This window comes from Typha latifolia, chromosome 8 (assembly GCF_019914945.1).
Source record: "Typha latifolia isolate L0001 chromosome 8, TyphaL0001v2, whole genome shotgun sequence".
NCBI classification, from domain to species: Eukaryota; Viridiplantae; Streptophyta; class Magnoliopsida; order Poales; family Typhaceae; genus Typha; species Typha latifolia.
In genome coordinates this window covers 8,577,811-8,602,445 of record NC_133093.1, presented here as the reverse complement: position 1 = coordinate 8,602,445, position 24,635 = coordinate 8,577,811, and the positions used below count along the sequence as shown (strand labels likewise).

General features: G+C 34.5%; 2 protein-coding genes across 9 annotated transcripts in view; both read left to right on the top strand.

Annotated features, from left to right (window-relative positions):
- Positions 1-14,936, top strand: part of LOC140793594 (protein PIR) — a 56,377-nt gene extending 41,441 nt beyond the window's left edge. For all 4 annotated transcript variants that reach the window (XM_073145154.1, XM_073145155.1, XM_073145156.1 and 1 more), the window contains 8 exons: positions 1,749-1,898; positions 4,505-4,648; positions 5,541-5,628; positions 6,711-6,838; positions 8,552-8,756; positions 12,530-12,702; positions 13,568-13,789; positions 14,556-14,936. In XM_073145154.1, coding sequence (XP_073001255.1) covers positions 1,749-1,898; positions 4,505-4,648; positions 5,541-5,628; positions 6,711-6,838; positions 8,552-8,756; positions 12,530-12,702; positions 13,568-13,789; positions 14,556-14,750 — 1,305 coding nt within the window. In that variant the 3' untranslated portion in view covers positions 14,751-14,936. The remainder of the gene's footprint in view (positions 1-1,748; positions 1,899-4,504; positions 4,649-5,540; positions 5,629-6,710; positions 6,839-8,551; positions 8,757-12,529; positions 12,703-13,567; positions 13,790-14,555) is intronic.
- A 1,712-nt stretch (positions 14,937-16,648) lies between these two features.
- Positions 16,649-24,415, top strand: LOC140793276 (uncharacterized). 5 transcript variants are annotated; one of them, XM_073144663.1, is made up of 13 exons: positions 16,649-16,776; positions 17,230-17,459; positions 17,573-17,649; positions 17,751-17,910; positions 18,323-18,347; positions 19,417-19,449; positions 19,839-20,010; positions 21,112-21,185; positions 21,975-22,044; positions 22,502-22,573; positions 22,842-22,978; positions 23,079-23,152; positions 24,198-24,415. In XM_073144663.1, the coding sequence occupies exons 2-13, from the start codon at positions 17,231-17,233 to the stop codon at positions 24,281-24,283; spliced, it is 1,209 nt and encodes a 402-aa protein (XP_073000764.1). In that variant the 5' UTR covers positions 16,649-16,776; position 17,230; the 3' UTR covers positions 24,284-24,415. The 5 variants fall into 5 exon arrangements, with proteins under 5 accessions (XP_073000764.1, XP_073000762.1, XP_073000761.1 ...); XM_073144661.1 differs by having other exon boundaries at positions 21,109-21,185; XM_073144660.1 differs by having other exon boundaries at positions 19,360-19,449.
- The last annotated feature ends 220 nt before the right edge of the window (positions 24,416-24,635 follow it).

The window sequence follows — 24,635 nt, the reverse complement described above, 5'->3', positions numbered from 1 at the left end:
CCTTGTACTTGAGTCCTTCTCAACCGAATGATTCTACCTTCGAAAAGCCTTATCACATGCACCACAAAGCCATTGACGTTTCCAAGAACTTGCGGGCTATTGCGACTCTTAGGCCTCGTCACTAGACTTTGACAAATTTCATTTGACTTGCCTCACAATTGTCCTTCATCAAATACATAACCACTAGCAAGGATGTCTGCTAATGTCTCATTAGCACAAGTTGTCTACTTCCTTGTCGTAGCTCCAAGGATCTCGTGGATCCTTTGTCAATATGCATAGCAAAATCCAACGACTCCCTATAGTCACCTCTCACCAAGGTCAACCTGACTAAGCATTGCATGCCTAGCTAGACTTGTACGTCTTAGTTAGGAGTGAAAACGGGTCAGATTAATTTCGGCCTGCTATCCGACTTGATTAAGACCGGATTTGGGTAAAAAATTCCTATTTGACCAAGATATGGATTTGGATACGGGTAGGGTTTTTGAGAAAAACCTTGATTTTGGGTCGGATATAATTTTTCAGATACGAATATGGATATCAGATATCTGTTTAACCCCATATTTTTAAATTATTTATAGTTTTTAGTTTGCTTATTGAAATAATGAATATTGGTATTATTACTAATAATGTGTTGTATATTATTTGTAGAGATTGATTTTACCATATTTATATGTATTTAAAATGTAATTATTTTTAACCCTTAATATTTTGTGTTAATTGTCTCCAGAAGAAAAGTTATAATTCGTTTAAAACTTGATCCACATATGTTTAAGATCTGATCCTATATCCAAAAATTATCCATATCCATTTAGTTAGGTTATGATTTTAAATTTTGTTATTCGTTCAATATTTGTTTTTAAATTCATATTTAAACCCAAAATATAGATCCGTATTTAGGTTAAGCACTATCCGATCCGTTTTCACCTCTAGTCTCGGTGGACCAGTCTATCGCTAGAGTTTTCCTTATTGTTTGCACGGCCCATTATAGAGAATATTAGACGACATAAGATAGTACATAATGTTGACATAGAAGGAAACCTCTCTAGAGTCCTTACACTATAATGTCTTGGCCTTATATCTGACACTACCCCAAGTTCACGTCCCTTGGCACAAATACCTCACTTTTGCAAATCTTGGTCATGACACTCAACAAGTGTCATAGGTACTCTTGTCCCAACATTTACCATCAAGTGTTTGCCCCTCCTTAAATCGGAGGTCTGCATATGCTAATTCCATAGAACTAAGCTGCAGGCATTCGCACACATTTGTTGACATTGTGAAGTGCCATTTGTGTTCTGACATTGGGAATGACATTCACATAATCCCCTCCCTACTATTGGACACCCCCCATTTTGCCACCCAAGGGGTTCAAAGATGTTGTGGGGCGTTATATTTCCTTGCATACCCTAGAATGTCTCTAAAATTTACCAATTTATGTTTTCATGATTTGATTTAGAAATAGCAAAATGATAGTATTCCAATTAAAATGAGTCAATAAGGCAGGTATGAAATGAAAATTTCCCTAGATAACATATACAGGGATTACTGAGAATGTTCACAAGGTTCTAACTAAAGAAATCTTGAAATTAGCTCTGGTATCATGTTAATTTATCAACCCATTTATAAAACTTTGATATTATATAACGGACCCACATTGTAAGATTTAACATGTCTGAATTTTATTAGAAAGATCATTCTAATGATTATTGCTAGCTTTCTTGATGTGGCTTCTTTTCTTGTGTATCAAGATTTGGAATGAGATGCAGAATGACTTCTTGCCCAACTTTATTCTATGCAATACTACACAACGTTTTGTTCGATCTCCAATAGGAACTCATCATACTTCACAGAGGACAGCTATTTCTACTAAAAAGCCATACTTCTATTGTGGTTCTCAAGTAAGAAACCTTTTCAAAACTATTCTTTTATGTTATTCAAATAATTTTTCTTGCTATTCTTAACCTTTTTCTTGATTTCTTATCTCTTTTAGCTTCTATATTAGATAATTATGTTCAAGTCACTATTTTTTTGTCATCTTGTTTGCTATTTTGATATCAAAACATGATATTTTGAAACTGTGTTCATGACCAGTCTTGTCATTAGTGCCAAAATCGCTGCCTTGTTAGATTGGCTAGGTACTGTGGCTGGGCTTTAGGTGATCACTGACTAACCAATTTTCATTAAGGTGCCTAAAGTATTACTCGTGGCCAAATCTGCTCAATCCACTATGCCTAGGCATCACCTATCTTTATATTAGACAATGTTTTGTTTGTTTGCTCTATTTTAGTTGCAGTTTGCTTCTTAATTCCTTTCATCTTCTCCCTCAGTTACAATAAGGGTCTCTTCTTACCATGGATTGTGTTGCTGGTTGATAATTACCATGTTGATACTAGGTTGACACATGGCATAGCCTTAATGTTAATGATGAGGTTCAAACAAGGAGAAATTGAACAAAAAGCCACTGAATTAGCCTAAAGAATCTCTAGACCAATAAAAAGAGGAATTTGTGCTTGTGGAGAAAACATATGTTATGAACCAGATTTAGACCAATCCGGACGGAAGAAAATTATAAAAATTTAGCTGGTGGTAGTTAGGATCTTAGGGTTCTAATAGTTTTAGTTTCACATAAATCAGATGTCGGAAAGAAAAGATATAAATAAAATAATGGAGGAAGGTCAGAACGGGACAGATTGGTAACTATCCGACATTGCGGTGGTTGTCAGAAGGTGGCGGACAGTTGTATAGTAGGGTGGCTCATGATGGAGGATAGTGGTTAGGGTTTTGATGCTTGGAAGAGTTCTATGATTACGATCTACTTCTATGAAGATAAAGATAATCTAACGGTTGCAATAAAACGGTAAATATGATAATAATAAAATAACTAAATTTAATTATTTCTCAATGTTTGAAGCCCAGCCTCTCTATATATATATGTCGGGTACAATGAGTCCTATTCGAACTAGTCTTAAAAATTTTTATGACTCGAATTAGGACTTGTCTTAGAGGCTTAAATGATATAATTAAATTTGCGTTAATGGTTTACATGATTTAACTAGACTTGTCTTAAGGGTTTACGTAAGCATGAATCAATTGAAAGATAAATAAGCTCGATCTGTCAAGCCTAATGGGAAAAAATGTTTCATGATGCAATCCGATTTGACTTGGTTCGTATCAACATAAGATGATGCACACTAGCTAAAATTCTGCTTGGAGATTTTACTCGGTGGTGCCAATTAGGTGGTAGGTTCTTATCTTATAGAATCAAAATAAAAGTGAAAATTGTTTTTTTCGAAGCCAAGCATTTTGTGGTTCAAGAATGTTGAATCTCACTTCCGCTTTGTCGATCCCTGCTTTTGTGATGGTCGTTCTAGCTATATAATGGCCTTCCATGGTGCAATATGCCTTCTATGGCCATAGGGAGGCTTCCTCGAGGCTGCCATAGTAGTCCGAGGAGGATAGGGTAGCAAATCCATTACCCTTCCACTCAAGTAAGACAGTGTATTCAAAATGGTTTGTGAAACCAATAGTGAAATTACTCACAATCCGCTTGGAGCAGTTCATCATTATACACCTAATTTTCTTTGTTGTGTCCTATATTCTTCTTGATAACCTGCCTATCGGTGATATGTTGATATATGAATACATAGTCCTTCATACTAGCATAGTAGTTTCTGGCATCCACAATAGCAGCCTGTTCATTGTACTATGGGGGCAGTTAGATGTTAGCCACTTGATGACAGAAGATCGTCATGTCAAAAAGAAAAATCATCCATACAGAGTGCATCCATTTTCAAAGTGTAGAAAGCCGATAAGTGAAGCACAAGTATAAAATGCAATTATTCTAATTGCTAAAATTGCTTGCATGGGCAATTCTTTATTGAGAGAAAAGATGATTGCATGGGCAATTCTTGATTGAAAGAAAAGATAACTAACAGCACTTATGAAGCTACCAGTGAATGACCTTATGTGTGGCAGTTGCTTGAGCTCAAGGTTATCCTTCTCTTGAAGAAAAGTTTCTGTTTCTGCATGACGGTATGTCTGACGAGGATATGTAGAATGTTTGCAGATAACTTTTCTTTCTCTTTTGCCTGAACTTCTATAGAGGAAAAAATGCCTCCACATGCATTAATGTTTTATCTCCTTTTGGTATCAGAAATAATGGTTCACTAATAGGATTCTGATGACAATGGGAGCTACCGGTGCTAATTTAATTTTCAAGTTATCAATTGTCTTATAATGATATAATCTCATCAATTCATGTTTTGATTATCATGCCCTGTTGCAGTTATACAGAAAACAAATTTTAATTTTTATTCGATGTTGCTTATTCTGAAGTTCTAATCAACCTTCCCTTCCAAGAGATGCTTTTGTTTATAATGTTTTGTTAATTTCTTCCCTTCTTTCTTGGATATTTTTTTTATTTTGTTTTTTCTTTGAAATCCTAGTAATAATCCTGTTTAGTCTTCTAATCATATTTCATTTCTATGTTCTGTCTTTGTTTCAGGATTTGAACTTGGCATATCAAAGCCTTGCTGGACTGTATCATGAGTTTTTTGGGATCCCTCACATGTTTGCTGTTGTAAAACTTCTAGGGTCGAGGTCATTACCTTGGATCATTCGTGCCTTACTAGATCATATCTCAAGTAAGGTGAGGTTTGGAATAAAAGGCGTTGGTCATGAATAGAGTTCAATAAATTGATAATTATTTTTCTTTCATAAACAAGTATTATAGAACAATAATTTGGACTTGCCATTTCATCACTTCTCATTAATGATGTCCACTGTCTTGAGGCCTTATATATGCCTTTTGGGTGCTGACTGTACATGTGGTGGTTTGCCTTGTGAGTTCGAGAGGTGTTAGGAGAACACACAACCTATTGAAGTATTGATGTGCTTACAGTCATCGATTATGCACATAGCAATTCATGCATGGGTTGATTGGCAGCTTAAGGAGAGGAATGCATTATTTTGTTATATAGCTGGTGGATTTTGATGCTTTATTTGACAGTCACAGACCATCAGGTATCAAAAGTGGTTTTTAACAATCCATATGAATTTGATGCATATCAAGCTAGCACAAAATGCAGATCATCGAGTAATCGAGTAATATAGTTTAGCATAGGCATAAAATGATACTGCACCATTAGAGGCTAGATCCAGGATATTATCATATTAATATCAGTCACTGTGCGTATGTGCTTGTTTGTGTTGTGTATGGGTTCTATTGTCTGATAAACAAATTTGTGCATATATTTTACAGAAATATTTGATTGATTGGGATCAAATCTGAAGCCTTTCATTAGAGGGCAAATTGAGTAGCAGTTCTGTGGTTGTTTCCCTGAACATTTCCACTTTTTATGGCACTTTACTGAAATCTCTATTCCTGCTTCTTCAAATCTTTTGTTTTTCCACATTGAACTTGTGATATTGTATCTAGTTACCAATCAATATTTGCATTAACAATAAATTATCATTTGATAGTTGCGCGTTGCCAAATTCGTTATCAACAAATGATTGCCATTTTTATTATTACTTCTCAGATAATAGCAATAGGACCAAAAATCACTGGATTACAAGAAGCACTGCCAAAATCTATTGGACTACTTCCATTCGATGGTGGTGTAGCAGGTAAAAAATTGTCATATTGTTTTCTCCATCTGATGTTTCATGTGCTCTTTGTCATGACTATAGACCGTATTATATTTGAAGATAAGTCAGGCCTCCTTCATGATGCCCTATTTAGTGAACTTCACTAAATGCTCCTTTGGGGACTGCTGAACTATTTAGTGAAAAGCACAGAGATCTGATGATTAATTCTAGAACTGTTAGTTCTTTTGTTTATGTGATATCAATTGAAACGTTCCTGCATTGTTCTATTTATTGATTAACTTGACAAAGTTATTTCACAAATAAGGGCATTTTGACGTTTTGCTACAGTTTTTTTTCTGTTGCTTTTCACTATATTTCTAATATGAAGCACATGTACTGGTACAGACTACAGAGTAGTTGCCTCTGTGCCTGATGCTAGTACTTCTCTTATATAACATGGATGTATATCAGTCTTTTAGATTCGTTTTTCTAGTGTACTTGTAAATTTATTTCCTTTTCCCATGTCATGACAAATTAATTTATTTTTTATCCTGGACTAGTTGAGACCCCAATTTGGATAGTTAATTAAATATTTACTCTGATGATGATGATGACATTATGAATGTGATTGGGGAATATTATGATGTGATCAGCACATAAGCTAGCAATAGAGAAGAAAAGGAAATGGAGATATTGATATAGCAACTAAAAGATGTAAGGACAACCTAACAGGTATGAGCGAAAAGAAAAATGGCATGAGCAATATAAAAAGCCTGTTGACCAATAAAATTCTTACTTGAGAACCACGGAAGAGCTGAAGAAGTAAAAAACCACAGAGAGAACCACTCTTTTGCATGAGTTGCATCTTGATATTCTTGGCCTTTCAAACTCTGATGTGTGTTCTTGCCGACCGTTCATCTTTTGGAAAAAGTTTGGATGATAATTATGATCATAATGATGCACGATTTCATATGGCATATATTGTCTTTTAAAGCAAGCTATTTTTATATGGCATATATTGTCTATTAAAGCAAGCTATTTTTATTTGATCTGGAACCAAGTTCATGATTCCTTTATGCAGTATTGTTTACTACTTTAACAGATAATTGGCTAATTTGTAGGTTGCCTAAAGATAATTCATGAACAGTTAACATGGGGAGCAAAATCAGAGCTCAAAGCAGAAGTTCTTCGTGACCTTAAAGAAATTGGAAGTGCCCTATATTGGATGAGCCTTCTTGACATCGTGTTGGTGAGAATATCGCATAACTCCATATTTAGATGTATTCTTAACCATTTGTTCTTCTAGGAACTAAATAATTAAGCCCTTCTGCTCTTTTACGGTAAATTTAAGATAGAAAACTGGTACAGAATTTAAGTGACACTGCCTCTTTGGTTTTGTCCACGATGACACAGTGTGAAGCCACACAAAAATCCTTGCTCTAATTTAGTTTCCATGTTGGGGGATTACTCATACTTCATGTAGTAAAAACTAAATGTTGACATACCTGATACCCTAAGAAACACTTCTACTTCTAAATCAATATTGGCTATTATATTGGATTGTTGGATACTTTTGCCGGTGCATTTCAGATATTTGTTTAAGATTTGATTTAAATAAAATCAAAGTACGAACAACTACTCTTGGATATTTCCATGAGAAGTCAAATTGAAGATTTCCTAATAGGTTGGGAGGTCCTATTTATTGTAAAAACTAATCCTAGTTGTTAATCTATTGGGTGTGATGTACAAATGTGAAGAACCATATAAGGATTCATTCCGTAGTTAACCTCTTCTTTGTTATTTATATTAGTAAATTAATAAATTCTTATAAATTGTTGGCCTTGTTCATGGTTTGAAGTTTTGTCAAAATTTCACATTTTGATCCTATCTGATCGAAAATGGCCACAAAATTTGCATCCAACCGAACAGCCGTGATAACTTTTTTTTTGGAATATGTTTTAGATTTCAAGATGGATTTGACTTGAATCCAACTTATACCTAACCCAATATCAGCCTCATTGCTTATATTCTATTAGATCTTGTGTAATGCATTAAAAATAAGATTATTTATCAGAAAAAATTTGAAACCGACAATGAAACTAGAACTGAAATTAACCAAAATATTTCATTTTCTAACAGAGGGGAAACTGAACCGTAACCGAAACTTTGAAGTATGGTCTTGTTGATTGTTAAGATAGAAATGTGCCTAGGTGTGTGTCAATTATATATTTATAACAATAACTCTTAATTAAATAAATACAAGTATAAACACATGTATATTTTATTTGTATAGTCTTTAACGACATTGCATATTATATTTTATATATATATATATATATATATATATATATATATGCGCACGTGTGCGTGTGCGCATGCGTGTGTGTGTGTGTGTGCTTGTGTGTTTTCTTTTGGATACCTCCCATATCCTATAGGTGTCATATCTGTATTTTGTATATATCCATGTTTCATAGGTGATACCTGTATTAGTAGGCAAAATCCGGTTTACATTCTTGGAACTGTGGAGTATTCCTATTATTGTTGTTGTTGATTGTTAGCACAGATCATGTCAGAACGTATATTGTGACACATATCACATGCATGGTTGGGCATGCCAACTAAAAGAATTAAACTGGTGATTTTTTTATGAGGGGGGATTAGGTGTAGTATAGGATGGGTTAAGTAGCTTTCTATCTGCTCTGTCGTCATTGGAAAAGATCATGGATTAGCTATAGAAAATTGAGAAGTTTATTGCAATTACTTGACGGTTGGCAATCTGCTGAAGCAGATAGTCTAGCTTCTGTGGAATGTCCAAAGAAGCTTAAGAGGGGTGTATGCCAATTTTCTGTTTTTTTGGCCGTTATTTCATATTTTCTTTTCTTTCTTTGACATACCAATTTTCTGTTATGCTATGCTTAACTCATACATGAATAAGATGGCTGTAATTTGATGATTGAAACAGAGACAAGTTGATGCAGCACAATTCATGCAGACAGCCCCATGGTTAGGATTTGTTCCAGGAACTGATGGGCAAGTAAAACAGATTGACACTGTCAATAGTCCATTCACCAATTTGTTTAGTTCTGCCACTAATTCAGTTGTATCAGACCCTACATACCCAAATCCATCCTCATTCATCATCATGTCAAAACAAGCAGAAGCTGCAAGTAAGTATATGCGATTTACTGTATTCAACTGTTACTTGTGTTAGATGCTCGCATATAGATGTATGTTCTTGCTCAAATCATTACCATCTGTGCATATCTATATTTGGCAACTTAAGTAGAGATTCTTGAGTGTGTCTTGAAGAGATTCCTTGAATTTTTGGGAACTAGATAGCATTTAATCTGCCAAGTTAGATATTACATCTCTGTCTCCATCTTTAACATGGGTATCTAGAAATACAGTTTACAGATGTATCCTCATGCCCGAGTGTTAAGAGATATCTTTACGAAATTTGGTCTACTATTTATATATGTCGATTACATTTATTACTGAAAATGACTTCTTAATGCCAACTCTAGCCTCGACATTTTTTTGGTTTTAGATAGCATCATCAAAATTTTGGTCAAAACCGAAGTGCCAAGAGAGTTGAAGGGCCTAAGCGATGCAATAGCAAAGCCTAACTTAATAGACACTACGGTAATTAAGCAAGACTTGAACTTATTCGTTGCTGGACAAGCCTTGAGCTTATCTATTAGTTGGACGGATAAAGATAAGAGATAGTCTCTTTTGATCTTATCCTTAGTCTCTGAAATATCTAGGAAAGATATTTAGGAATTTTAGTAGCAAGTTTTCTCTTGCCTATATAAGGGCTTAAACACTTAATATAAAAGGGATCTAAAGTTTAGTGAATGAAATAAAAGTGAGAATTTCACCAAAAAAAAGCTTATATTTACTAAGTTATTGAAGCCTCTTTCTCTATTCTTGCTTCTGCACTATCTTTACTTCGATACTTTATTTTGTGAAAGTGGAGTGCCGCTTGGACTAGCAAACCGATTGAAAAGGTTAAGTTTGTGACAATCAGGTCTAGATTGAACATTAGACCAAGTAATGCCCATATATTGAAGAAATCAAACTCTTGAAGAGTTTTGACTCCTAACACGGAGAATATCCTGAGAATCTTCCTATCCCTAAAACTAAGATCATCACGATGTCACGAACTTAATCTTTTTGATCGGTTTGTTAGTTCGTGCAGTACTCTACTTTCTTTGTAAGATGAAGTAGGCATTGAATTAAAGATAATGTAGAAGTAAGAATAGAAAAAGAAACTTCAATAACTTAAAGAAAACAAGCTTTCTTTAGTGAAGTCCTCACTTCTTTTTCATTTACTAAGTTTAGATTTTTTATACATTAAGTATTCAAGCCCTTCTATAGGCAAAATAGAACTTAGCTACTAAGATTAAGGGTAAGGATAAGATCAAGCGAGACTATCCCTTATCCTTATTCATCCAATGGATAAGTTGAAGTCTTGTCTAGCAGCTGATAAGTTTAAGTATTGTCTAATTATTGTAGTATCACTCGAGTTTGGCTTTGCTAGTACATCGCTTAGGCCCTTTGATTGCCTTAGCACTTTGGTTTCGACCAAATTTCGATGGGGCATCACATTCTCCCCAACCTAATGTGCAATCACCTCGGTCGCGCGTTTCATTTTCAGCTGCGCCCTCGTCACTTCTTGCCTCTTTTGGCATTCGTTGGTCCTCACAATACATGGCATTACTTTGTCCAAAATCCTCATCTCTCCAAGATTGGCATGACATTAGCAACAATAAGGAGTTCCAAATCAATGATGGGTTGGAAGTCATCAAGGTTCGTCACCGTTATGTCAGCCTTCTCCATGTGTCAAGTTTGATTTCAATGTCTTTGGCCATATCTAAGACTAATCAAGGCTTGGAGTTTACAGCCTACACAGCTGCTGTCCTTTTCTAGCTCGAGGCTGAGCTATTTGGCCTCCGCAAGTGTCATAAAGTTGTGCGTTGCACCAGTGTCGATCATCGCTTCAGTGGCTTCATCGTTTACATTCATGTCGATGTACATTAGTCTCTTATGCTCAAGAGGCTTGCCATCCCAAGTCTATTCTTGGATGGCATTGATGAGTCTAATGGCTTCTGTCATCATGTCTTCTCCGCTGTCCTCTTCCTCCGAGACCTGGATAGCATGCAGTTTTTTTTTTAATTGCAGCAATTGCGTGCTTGATGATTATCCCCGCAAACATAGCTTAAGAAATCTTTGTATATTGGGGTGAGATGTCGTCCCTCGGTCGCATCTGTTGAAGGTCTCCTTGGCACCTTCCTTGCAGACTTATTGGATGCTATTGCTATTGCCAACGTCAACGGTTTTGGCTTGGCAATGTGGTCATTTCTCCCCTCGTACTCGGGCAATTTTTCAGCAATGGATATGGCGGCATTGAGTATCTATAGCGCTTCATAATAACTGTTTATTGATTAATTTTCGTTGTCCAACTTATCATACTTAAAATAATTACTGAGTAATTATATTTAATTATTTATATGATTATGATTCATGAAGTAGCATCCTTAGTGGATAAGATATTCTGAAGATGTTTCTCCATATATTAATTTAGAACTTTTACCTACTTATTTTCTTATTATGCTAAAATATTCAACACATTAGATAGATAAATTATGTAAGTTATTTTTAATATTTTAATTGCCAGACTGCCTGCATATTGTATATGCAATTATCCAGCATACCAAGGGCACATTTGAGTTTTGGCAACATTGGTTGGAACATAAGAAGAGTGGCTTAATTCTCAAACTGGAATCAAACTAATGTGTTACTTGCTGGTATTACCAGTCTTTGTTTTCATTCAATAAGAGTAGTGTGGACTGCTATGGAACAGAAATTACTTGTATTCGTTTATCTATTCTTATTATTTATCTTTGGGAGGGGAAGAAATGTTTCCATCTTTAATGGTTGTGGGATTTTGGGAGAGGCAAGTTCTCAGGACAGTAGGTAAACCATCTACAAATTGTTATTCCTCACTGGAAGTGCTGATTTCTAGGATGGCGGTGGGAAAATGATCCACTCATTTCTTGATACATTCAAATTTACTAGGTGCAAGTGTGCAAAGAGGTTGTTAATCATATATAATTGTAACTCTGAAATATATCAATTGTAATACAGAATTAAGTAACAATGGTGTTCCAAATCTTTCTTTAGACTGTTGGAGTCATAACCCTGGAATATATTCAGTATTATCTTGCATGCGCTAAATAGTAAGTTGTTAAACCCTGCTGAAAAGAATTTATTTTGTTTATGATTATTTATGAATGAGTGGTTGTTATCATAGAAGCAAGACATGTTCATGTTGGTGTACTCTGTACCTTCTTCTCCTAGAGATCCATTTGCATTTTAAATCCAACTGGAGCATCCATATGTTTGTATTAAGCTTTTATGAAGATCTGCGGTGAAAAGTTCAGCTCAAAACTGCTGTGCCTCTCAGAGAAATTTGAAGTTCAATTAAAGTGGATTAAGGATTGAAGCTCTTCATAAATTTCAGTTTCTGATCAAAATAAGGTAGAAAGTATACAGCTTTGCAATTTTGAGGGACTATGAAATTCGCAACCAATAAAGAATTGAAAGTTGCAGGAGATGTAGAAGAGACTGGGCTGTATGACAATATGTCAAGCTTCAGTCTAACACTATGTTATGTTCCATTCATTTCACTTCTTGATGCTTGACCTGAGACATTACTCTTATTGTACTACACTTTTGCCTGCAAGACAAGAGAAGTGGTCATACAGCATTATGTTGATTAGTTGTCTTATCTGCAGCATTGTCCTTATCATGCTATTGAAGTGCATATGTTATCAAGATAAAAGTTATTATTTCAACCACCTCGGTCATTGCTGTTTCAGTCATTCTGTCTATAATGTGCTTTTCTTCTTTATTATGAAATTCTCTTCCTATTTTTCAGGTCTTTTGTACAAAAGGAACATGAACTCTGGAAGTGTGCTAGAATATGCTCTTGCTTTTACCAGTGCTGCACTAGATAGACATTATAGTAAATGGAGTGCGACTCCAAAGACGGGGTTTATTGACATCACAACTTCAAAGGATTTCTATCGCATTTTTAGTGGCCTTCAGTTTGTAAGTGTAGCTGTTCATATGCTCTATCTTTTCTGTTTAATCTGTGCTTTTGAGTTTTGAAGATCCCTTTTTATTTATCCTCCCTGGTATAGTCACAAATTGTGGAATCAAAATAATCCCTAACTTCCTCCCTTGGAAATTTCAGTTCATTGACAGCAGATAAATTAATATATTAATTATGATTTGACAGATACCTATATTCAACTCTCTGTTTGATGCAGAATTTTCAGCCTGGGATGAAATAATCTGCTGAAACCATAGGATCTTACTTTTTTGTGCGCATTGCCGAAAGTTGCTTTGAAACCCTTGAAAATTTTCAGATAGCCTACCTTTTGTGTCCATAAAAACTACTGAATAGAAATTGGTTGCAATGCAAGCCTTTTCCTTTTTGATATCCTGATTAAGACTTTTGACTTATATGATATACACTATACAAGGATGGGTTATTGTCAGTAGAATCAGACAATTCATTAGTTGTAGGCTTAAGATCATATGTTTATCTTGGTACTAATAATTTTCTATGTATATTGGTGATGCCAGAAGCCCAATAAAACTAGACTGTGAAGCAGTTTTTTTTACATATTTTATCAGTTAAGTCAACGATCTTCAGGTGTCTAGCTCTTTTTCTTACTTTATTAATCAGAGATTATAGCTTCTCCCTGTATTGAGGACCTCTTTCTCCTTATAGACTCTCTTTCGCATGTAGATAGACTTTGCATAATCACTTCTTGGATTCTTGGGACTGTTGCAACCCTGACTTTGGTGGATGATAATATGATATGACTTAGTTACTTCTAGTAATTTCCGACATTGAGTAACGTATTGCATACATCATGATTTTTCTGGGTAAAATCTGATTTTTCAGGGATTCTTGGAGGAGACCATTCTTGATCCATCAAAAAAACATGAAATGTTTGGTGACTCTGTGGCTTGGGCTGGCTGTACAATTATCTACTTGCTGGGGCAGCAGCAGCACTTTGAGCTTTTTGATTTTTCTTACCAATTCCTCAATGTTTCAGAAGTAGAAAGTGCAACAGTTTCATTGACTCTATCTTCAGATCGGGCCAAAAGTTCTAATTTTTTACAAGTAAGATAATCTACTTGGGTGATATATCTTTTTACTGTCCACAATAAAATGCCATACTGGTCATTCATTTTCTTTTCTTGAATCTAAGGGCATCTTGTTCTAAATCTTTAGTTATAATTCTTACACTCTAACCTCTGTATTTTTTATTATTTCATTTTTTTAATTGATATTTTCTATTTTATTATGACAATAAAATAGTTAGGAAAATGTTTACATCATTTTAGACTGTTTGCTGACATTTAATATAATTAGTCTTCTAGGAATGTTGGACATGCTATTGTTCTAAGGGGAAGCAGTACAGTCAAGAACTTTACTGTGCCATTTTATCCACTCATGTTCACTTCAGCTCAGCTCCTATGAATTTTCCTACTATTTAAACTGGTGAATTTTTCGTAAGCTCTTGCTTCAAATCTTTTAAATAAAACACAGGTCTTCTGACGCAGCTAGCTAGATTTTGTAACTTTGATTATTCTCTAATTCCCAAATTTTGATTTTGATGAGTACCAAGTAGTTAGATTTGCAGTTACAACCAACAATCTGCATCCATATTGTATTCAATGGCAAGTTACAGCGTCAATCTGCTGAAAAACTTCTGTTTATCATTTAGATTCTCACTCTCTCCTAGTTAACTGGTAATGCTGGAAAATTCTAAATGGACAAAAAGGCTGACGTGCTGATTCCTTCAATTGCTTCAATTTATTCTCATATGTTGGACCCAACTTGCATTGAGCTGATGGTTTCAGTTATGTTTACTTTGCATGTGAAGGGGTATGAAAACCTATTAGAAGCTTTCAGGAAAGCTAGAAGGTTGAATAACCATGTATTTTCCATGTTGAGGGCGCGCTGCCCCCTTGAGGACAAAGTAGCTTGTGCAATCAAGCAAAGTGGAGCTCCCCTGCACCGAGTGAAGTTTGTCAACTCTGTATCTGCCTTTGAGACATTGCCACAAAGAGGTGCCTGAAATGCTTCCAGTCTGCCCTCTTGCATGTTGTGTCTTTTTTTCCTTTTCTTTTCTTTTTGTAAGGTAAATAGCTTTTGTATGACATACTATTTATATGCGTTTTCACTCACATATAACATCTTGTATCCTTCTGGTTGAACAATTGATCCAAGGTAATGAAACAATCAATCTGGTGTATGTCGTAAACTGCATTGACAACGGTAATGAAGTGTATGTACATTCTTGTGCATCATGTTAATGTATTTCTTAGTGTACCGTTTCATTGTAATCTTTGGTAAGCTTACGAGGTTGGCAGGCAAAAAGTTTGGTTAGCAGGTTATAAAGGGGTTTTTTGACCAAATTTTGCTTCCTTGGATACTTGAGGTCGAGGCTTTGTTCACTAGTGGCTCCGTTCCCTCTGAAAATAAGCATAAATTTATTCGAGTATAAGTTTCTTTGTATTAGTATATAACGTAAATATTTTTATGACATATCGTGTAATAATTATATTATTATATCACTTTACAATCAACTATTATAAGAACCTAAATATTGTAAATTATAAACAGAAAAACACTAGTATAAACTATTTTATTATTTAGTTGAATATTAGTATAAGGAGTAATAATTATATTTGATATAATATAAAGTTAATATTAGAGTAACGAAGAACAGTGAATTTGTATTATAAATTCGTGGCATTCTAAATTAAATATTGAAAATGTTCTTAATTGGATGGAATAAGAGCAGAGAATTAGTATATCAGAAAAAGTTAAATTATAAATTAGTTACTAGAGTAGGAAAGTTTAATTTCGAAAAAAAAATTATTCTTATTCTACAAGTTAACAAGAGCTATAAGTTTTTATGCAAGTTTAAAAAATGAGTATAATAGCTAAATTAATATGAAATTTATTTCATAAACGCTTCCAAAATATCTGAATAGGCCAACCGTTTCCAGGTTTCCTAATTTTTAGTTTCCCAGTTGAAGTGTTATTTCTCGGTTTGTCCGGCCATTAATAATTTGATCTATCTACAAATGAAACTACTTGGATTCCATCTCAATTGGTTATCGTGATTCCAAGGCGCATCTGTCTCCTCCGTTGAAATTTGAGGAAGCTTATCTCCTCAATGGAAAAAAAAAAGCTTTCGTGTATTATCCTCAAGGAACTAGTAGGGCTACGACGGTTTATTTGTATCGGACATTCCAACCATGTCATTGATCTACCACCCTTTTCAACTATCTTTCATTCTAATAGGAAAAAAAATCTATATATTCTACTTTTTTGACTAAAATGCGATGGTTGCTTTGCAAATCAAGAAAAATGTAACAAATTTTTTCTTTTGACAAAAAACTCCCCATTAAAGGAAGAAATAATCTGGTAATTTTTGTGACATTCTGGAGTTACGCCACGTCCAAAAATAAGTTAATCAATTGCAAATGTGACAATTCTTTAACCTTAATTACCCAAACTTCTCTTCAGCAGAGTTAGAATCTCAGATTTTTATTATACAGCATTGCATATTATTTCAAACTTCTAAACACTACAAGTTTGTTCATTTAAACTTTTAAATCCCTTTCCATCCCGGCCCCATATCAGTTGTTTAACCTAAATATATCTTTTAGTGGCCTCATGACGAAAAGCACACAATCTTATGCACGAACTTTCCTAACCAAACCCCATTAACAGTTTCAAAATTAAGTGACGAACGCCAATGCCAGCTGCTAGCATTCCGTTTTATATAAACGTGTAACAAAAGAGTGGGATTAGGGTCTCTTTTGGGCAATAACCATGAGGTGGAAAATTTAAACGTGCGGCCCAACGGTCACCTATGTCCATTCGTACGCGCAAACCAGCTTCTAGAGGCGAAACCATTGGGTCCTCCTACGCCGACTAACGGCAGCCGTATGATCGACACTTGTTATTTTGACAATGCCACTCTAAATTCCGAGGAATGGTGAGAAGAGTGGCTATTTAAAGGGAGCGTTTGGAAGAGAAACGAGAGCGCATCTCTCTGTCTGATTCCTTGCACTCAAATCCTTAGAACTGTGAGTTCTTCAATACACACATGAATCAATCTTGGCCGCATTGCATTTCTTGTAACTTCTTGGATTTTGGTTGGTACAATGTGCTCCCGAGTAACGGCAGCTGTCAAGAAGTGTTCGGTTTCCTTTGCTTTAATTTCTTGCATTCAGCCCCTGAGAATTGTTACCGCTTGAATCAATCTTGGCCGCATTCCCTTTTAAATATCTTAATTGTTCATATGTTGTGCTTGATTTAGGGAGTTATTTATTGGTCTGATTTCTTTTGAACAGTTTGATAATGGGATGTTGGTCTGCTTAATTGACGCTTCTGTGGTAGTGGAAATTGTATATCGGACAATCTTATATCCATCAGAATAATTCTGTATCATTATTAGACTACTAAATATGAGTAAAATAATGAATATTAAGATATTTTTGCCCTCATGACAACTATTCTTTTGGTATGGTCATATGCAGAATGGAGGAATCTGTTGGACCTATTGGAAATGTGTTAGATGCCAACACAAGGAGGGAAGAAATGGTGAAATCGGAAGAGATGGTACTTGACAAGCTAGAAAGTCCATATTTAGTTAAAAGAAACAAATCTTTGCGAGCTAGATATGCTTATGGTTTTATATTCTTTACTACAAACCTGTTGGCTTGGTTGATTCGAGATTATGGACAAAAGCTTCTCCATGCCCTTCCACGTATGTCTCTTTTTCTTTGTCAATGGAGAGGACTAACCATAGCAGAATGTGTCTAAGATACTCCACTTAGACATTTACGTAAAATGTCATGACAATCTTGTATTCTTCTTCAGATATAGCCGTATGTGGAGTTGAGGGAGCCGAATGTTTTAATGCTGCAGGTGTGCTTCGTGTGAGCTTAGGGTGCTTTGTATCCTCGATGAATATTATGGATTGAATTTCTTTCCTTCAGAATATATTGGACAAGGCAGTAATACATCATCTTTTTAATTACCTTAATCAAAATTTTAGATATTTTTCTTAATTATGTTTGTTACTACATTTGGAGTTGATAAGCTGCATGAAGTTCGCAACACTTGGCATTCTGGATGCTGGATTTTGAAGTTAGCTTTGTATATCGTTTCAGTCATGATTCCATTTCTCATGCCTAAAGCTTCCATCAGATTCTATGGTATGTCAAATATTAAGGAACTGAAATTTTCTTTTTCTTTTTTACTGTAACTCTAGTTCCATGGTTGGGAAAATTATGTCCTCTGTCCAATATATATAATTACTTGTAGCAGCTAAACTTTACAAGATTAGTTTTCTCGATAACAGAACAAAGGACTTTTAGTACCAGATATCTATGTGAATCATTGAGTTCTAGCACAATTATTTAGATAAGAAACCAGGAATTAGTGCAGCATTGCATTTATCATCTATGCTTTTGAATACTTCCTAGTGCATACAGAGTAGAATAGAAAAGAAAAGTTGACATCTAATACTTTGTTTGGCCATTTAGTCCTCATCCTTTCATTCTTCTAAAAGGTAGCATGTAATAGGAGAAGGTTCATAGTTGATGACCTCACGCTTTATTTCTGCAGGTGAAGTTGCTCGTGTTGGTGCAGGGTAATTTGTGACACCTCTATCATGCTTCTGATTATACAAATTATCTCATGCCTAATCTTTTTCTTCACCATTAATAAGATAAGTTTCTTTCAAAGTTTCTTTAGCACAATCGACTAGTATGTAGTTGTCAATCAAGCATTACATTGAAAGTAGATTCTACCAAAATTATATCACTTATATTTTCTTCTTATTTTTTATTTTTTGTACTTGGAAACCTAGTTCACTTTTCAAAATATTATGTGGTAAAGAAGCAAACGTGAAGTACCACATCTCATTTTCCATATGGTGAAGACTAGTCCGGTCCAGATTTCTATCTAACGTATCATCAGTTAGGAATCAAGTATTCTCCATTATACATCAAGGAGCAATGATCACAAACAATCTGTTTATCAGATTTAACCTTATTTAGGACTCTCAATAAGCTTCTAATTATAGAATTTATTCTGAAACTGCATAATGATCCCAACACTGCTTCTATTTCTAGTACTTCTAGATAACTTGAGCTGGATTTATTTCAAGTGAAAGGAGAATTATCATCGCATACTCTTCTCTAATATGGTTACATATCATACTGAATAGTATTATAATTGTATCTAAGCTTTTATTTTCTCCATAATGATTTATGACAGTTTTCAATTTGCTCTTTTTCACAATAGCATCTTATGTTCTTTTCGAGAGGATGATCCTAGCCTTCTTGGAGTCAAATAAATCACTTCCCATCGATTAACTTTCTAGGGTACCATCTTTGATTCTGTATGCTGCATTATGTTTTGTTATATCACTCTAATCTGCTACATCAAGAGAATATAGACTTCACAATTAAAAAGACAAAAATTTATTTTTTGCTATAATACTTTTATATTTTTGTCCTTTAAGTTCTTTGTAGTCTAAAAGACAGCATGAAAAAAAATTGACAATAGACAGATTTGAGCTGATTTTGTGTGATTTCCATTTATAAGATGTATTGGGAACTCAATATTTATTTAAGATTTTCTTACTTTAAATTATATAGGATCTTTCTTCTTCTCCAACTAATAAGCATGCTTCACTTCCTGGCATGGTGCAACAGTAAATGGATGCCAGAACCACAATCAGTTCAATGGTATGGTACTGTGTTGCAAGGATAGTATATGGTGATTAATAATTTATTGTATTATTGTTCTCTGTTTTCAAAGATTAGTTGTATTTAATTCTTCCATATCTGTAAAGGAAAAAAAGCATCCTTATATGGTACCCAAATTCTTCTCAAGAAAAGTATGGGAGTTATTTAACTATTTCTGAAGCATGTCCGGTTAGAATAATGGAATCTATAGTTTTCATTTTGCGTCTTCAGGTTAAACCGTGATAATATTGTGAATTCTCAATTTTTTCTTCTCGTGTCATACACCTTTGATATTCTTATGATCATTCTCAACTCTTCTCCATAACTAAAAGTGAGTGCATTTCTAATGTTTTGTTGGATGACATGATATTATAATATTCACTTTTTAGGGGCTTCTTCGGGCTATTCATGTCTACCATTTTCTACGTAGCTTCTTTCAGCGGGATTGTGTTGATGTACCTTATGTACACTCCAAACTCTTCTTGTATGTTAAATTTATTCTTCATCACATGGACAGCCATTTTGGTCAAAGTCATGATGATTGTGTCATTACATTCCAAGGTATTATCCATGGACTTCTTATTTACTTTATACAACTTAATTATGTCCATTGAAGATTTGTGAAGAGAAATCTGAACCAAGAACATTCTTTTACTGATTATCTGAAATCATGTGGCTCATCTAGTTATGAAATCTAAGCTTCATTCATAGGTAAGACTACCAATAGTGATGCATGACATAGCTTCCAAACAACAGTCAATGCTTTATCTTTAATTGAAGTGAATGTTGAATAAGCATCAACTGGCATTGACCTTCAAATTTCAAATAAAGTGAATGTGAATCGATCATCTTTTCGCAATACAGTTTGAGTAGCATTTGAATAAACTACTGAATAACCTTTCGTACTAGGCCATCAATAAACTGTTGAAACAAAGTGGATGGTGTTCATCAAATAAACTGTTGAAACAAAGTGGATGGTGAGGGAGTATTAATACTCAAGTTGACTGATCTAGATGTTGATGTTCCACTATAGAAGCTCGATCATTGATGTACCTGCCGTCATACCAATGACTCTCTCAGACGCATAGAAACCCATGAAACTCAACAATTTCTCATATTTTGTTTTGCTTATGCTTCATTTTTATCATATTGCAAAGCTATGCGACCCCCATTTCTTCAGCATTTATGGTGCAGCGGGCACTAGATCAAAAAATACTTAAGATGTTACTCACTAGCTGACAAACTAATGTATCTCCTCAGAGGATGCAGGAAATTATATTTGTAGTGAATGGACCTATCAAAAACACTTTGTAGATGCTGTCAATAGATACAAAGAACTTGCTAAGATTAGATAAGTGGAGACACGGGAGCCTAGCTGAATTATGAAGGAAAAATAGGAAAGATTATGATTATACCACTGACAATGAAGAGATGTCAGCGCCACTATCAAATCTTCCTAGCTGACAAGATTGACAGTTCTCAAATATAATACTGATGCATTTAAGTATCCTACCCTTTCCTTGGTTTGAATTCACCTGCTTAACTCTCATCTGTTATTGTTGTTTGCATTTTAAGCATTTTGTTATTGATATATTAATATACTTATGTAGAAGTTGTTTTATAAACTGTAACTTTTCACCCCCTCTGTTTTTTTTCAAGAAGGTTAATGCAGGCCTTTTATCTTCTGGAATCATGGGTTCATATATTGTTTTCCTTTGCTGGTCTGCAATTCACAGGTACCACCTCCTTTATTTATTTTCAAAATCATATAGATATTTCTTTAAATTCTTTAGATTATCAAACTTATCAATTTTGTTACTTTTCTCTTGAATGAATAACATGAGAGTTCAAGAGAACAGGACATCTATTTGCATTTCAAGAAAACAGACATTCAGATTTCAGAGTGCAGTCTACTAAAATAGAAATTATTTCTCCTCCTCTCAGTTAGGATCATAGCCCCTTCTTCCTCTTCCTCTATTTTATTTAACAGAAAATTTAACTGCAGATACTTCCTATGGTAGTTTAACGTTTTCATTAGATTCCGGTACTTGTTTGGCATCTTCGTCAATGAAAACAACAATTGAATGAGACAATTTCAGTGCCAACAAGCCGTTTAAACTAGTTAACTTAAACTAAAACTCTGAAAGCATTCTTCATAAACCATGTAAAATATCAGCATCGCCCAATTACTTAGAAATATGAAATCTCACATATCAATTGTGAAACTGTTGGTATTCCTAATTCCTTCACCTATGTGAACTTCCTAATGAAGTACCAAATAGGAGCTAGTCACGAGACATTACCCCACCAAAGTGACATTGTGAAATTAGAAGAATTGTCTTAAGTGCAATCTGCTAGGAGATACGTATATTTTGAGATGTAACTTTACATGCAAAACTTTACAATTGGAAGTTGTATGGAGATAATATATGCCGTAATTGTAAAACTTGTTCTCTTATTTATTATATGGATGAATTTGGCATTATAGATCAATTTTTATTTGCTTCTTATGCTTTTCTTTACAGTGAACCTCAGATTGGGAAGTACAATACACGGAAGAAAATCTCTGAGAATGATGATTGGACAACCATAGTTGTAAGATAGACAAAATACTCTGGTTTATGATGAAATTTTTTGCATACCTTGTTTCAGAAAGTTCAAATTGTCAGGGTCGGAGTAGTTGTGCGACATTTAATGATTTAGATGGAGAGAAAATTTTGGGCATTATCCTTACCTTTACTATATCCTATATTGGAAGAAAAAGTAGCTAAATTTCCATTGAAAATATATCTCCATACTCATTGTCTCTAACTTTTCCCACACCAATGGCTATTTATATTGCTATAATTCATGTAACATTTTCCTCTTTTTCTTGAAATAAAAAAAGAAACTCTATGCCATTTGTGGAGCATTACATGATAACACTCTAACTTTTCCTCTTTTTCACGATACACGAGCATTTCTTCAGCAAAATCACTGTTTTATATTTCAATCTTTTCTTCACTCTCTAAATGTATTATAGCTTCTGCTCTTGTATCGTGCTTCCCTGTAGAGCTTCCTCATTGCTGTTTGTGCTATTGTAATTGCTACATTTTCAACTGGAGCTGATTCGAAACCCTTTCAGGTGAGTACTATCTCCCTTGAGAAAACGATTGGCTTCATCTGCTCTCTCATGGCACCATGTATATTATCTGCTTACATTGTTCTAACAGTTCACCATCTTTAATCGGTTAATATGACTGATCATGGTTAATAACCAATGTCGAATATGATAATGTCTACAAACATGTTACTTAACTACTTTATATATATAGACCATGAAAAGTCTTTCCAGTATATGCACTTACCACTAGAAATAACATTCTTATAGCCACTAAATGCATTAATTTCAGTTTTGGAAGAAGGATGAAGCTCTATCAGGAGATGATATCCCATACAGATATGATATTTTCCACTTCATATTTTCTATGGGAGCAATGTACTTTGCAATGCTATTCATTAGCTGGGAACTAAGCCATCCGACCACGAAGTAAGATATCCTTAATGATATCTACTAGATATAACATTAGACATTGCTTTGCCTTGGAATTGACAAAATAATCATTATTCTTATCTACTACCACTATCAGGTGGAGCATAGATGTTGGCTGGGTTAGTACTTGGGTGAAAATTGTCAACCAATGGTTTGCTGCGAGTATATATTGTGAGTTCCTACATATCATCCAATCAGAATCAAGTTTCATATTACTTTTAACAATTAGTTTTATGTAGATATTTTCATTAATTGTTAAGCACCACAAATGTTAATTCACAAAGAAACAAAGAAAGAATGTACCAGAGAGGGTTTTATATAGCCTGTTCGTAAGTAACACAGTTATAGAGTATTGCAGATTGTCTTTTACAATAACGTTTGTCTACCATGAGAGCTTTGATTAGATGCAGCGTTAGCTAACTGTTAACTTAAAACATTGCGAATCAGATCATGTTTAATTTTACATACTGTTCTATCTAAATTTCATCATACAAGATGTGTATAATTGTTACTGACATCACAGACATAGAGCTTAGGACATGATTATGCTCATGTTTTCCTATAAATTGTGCACGAGATATTGGCCATCATCAAATATCAAGATGTATGCACACACGGACCCGCACATACACACACACAGCATTCTTATCCAAATGTACTAAAACCATGAGATATTCTTCTTATTCTCAGCTCTTCTCTGTCCCTTGACAAATGGACTATAGGATTCTCGTCCAAATTCAATGCCATATACACTCATGATGTTGGTTGGACACCTAATTACCATTATCAATTTTGCTATTTCAAAATAGGCCGCTTAGTCATGGTGGCTGCAGGAAGTATCATGGTGACTATATCTGTCAAACAGATTTTCAAGAAATGATAAAGAAAAAAGTTTGGTTCCATCAAATAGCCCTTTTATCCATAAATCTGCCTAATAGAATGAACACAAAAAATAGATTATCTAAAGTATGATTTAGAATATCATTCAATGTAGAATGCCCTCTAAGTCAGAACTGTACTTAGCTTGTATGCAATGTGTGTTAGTTATACTAATTATCCTATTAAAACTATCATTTTCTAAAATATATTAAGCTTTGGTAAAGCTTCAAACTTGTTATACTTCTCTAAATGGAAATTAACCACTTTAAGTCACAGTCAAAGTTATTTCTGAACTATCCTGTCATTAACTGATGTTACAGTTGCTATCTCTCTGCAGTGTGGAAATTAATATCTCCTGCCATAATGAGGACAAATTTAGTTGGTCATGAAGACTCTATACAGCACATTCAATTCTCAGTATAGTTTAGACTCCAGAATTGGCCTCCACAGTTCTTTACACTCTATACAGCACATTCAATATATTTGTTGTATGATTTGTTACTTACATTCTTAATGACAAATTCTCAAGCAGCAATTGCTATCCCTTCTGCTAAACGTGTACCATCTGATCATGACTTTCAGCTCTAAATGGATGCTGAGCCTGATACATATCTGAGACAATTGATAGTTGTTCATCTAGCTAATGGTAATTAGGAGACTCAATTTCTTTCGCTATAGAGTTTGAATAACCAAATGTTTTCTATCTAGTTAACTTGTAAGTAGTAATTAGCTTCTTAACAACCTCAACAAATTTTATCAACTAATTCTTCCTTCC

What these genes read in the sequence shown, in the direction of transcription:
- LOC140793276 (XM_073144659.1), top strand. Translation starts at nt 17,231, where the DNA reads ATGGAGGAATCTGTTGGACCTATTGGAAATGTGTTAGATGCCAACACA. An exon ending in GCTTCTCCATGCCCTTCCAC is followed by an intron (nt 17,460 to 17,572) that starts GTATGTCTCTTT and finishes ATTCTTCTTCAG; the next exon opens with ATATAGCCGTATGTGGAGTT. An exon ending in CTGATTCGAAACCCTTTCAG is followed by an intron (nt 22,574 to 22,841) that starts GTGAGTACTATC and finishes CATTAATTTCAG; the next exon opens with TTTTGGAAGAAGGATGAAGC.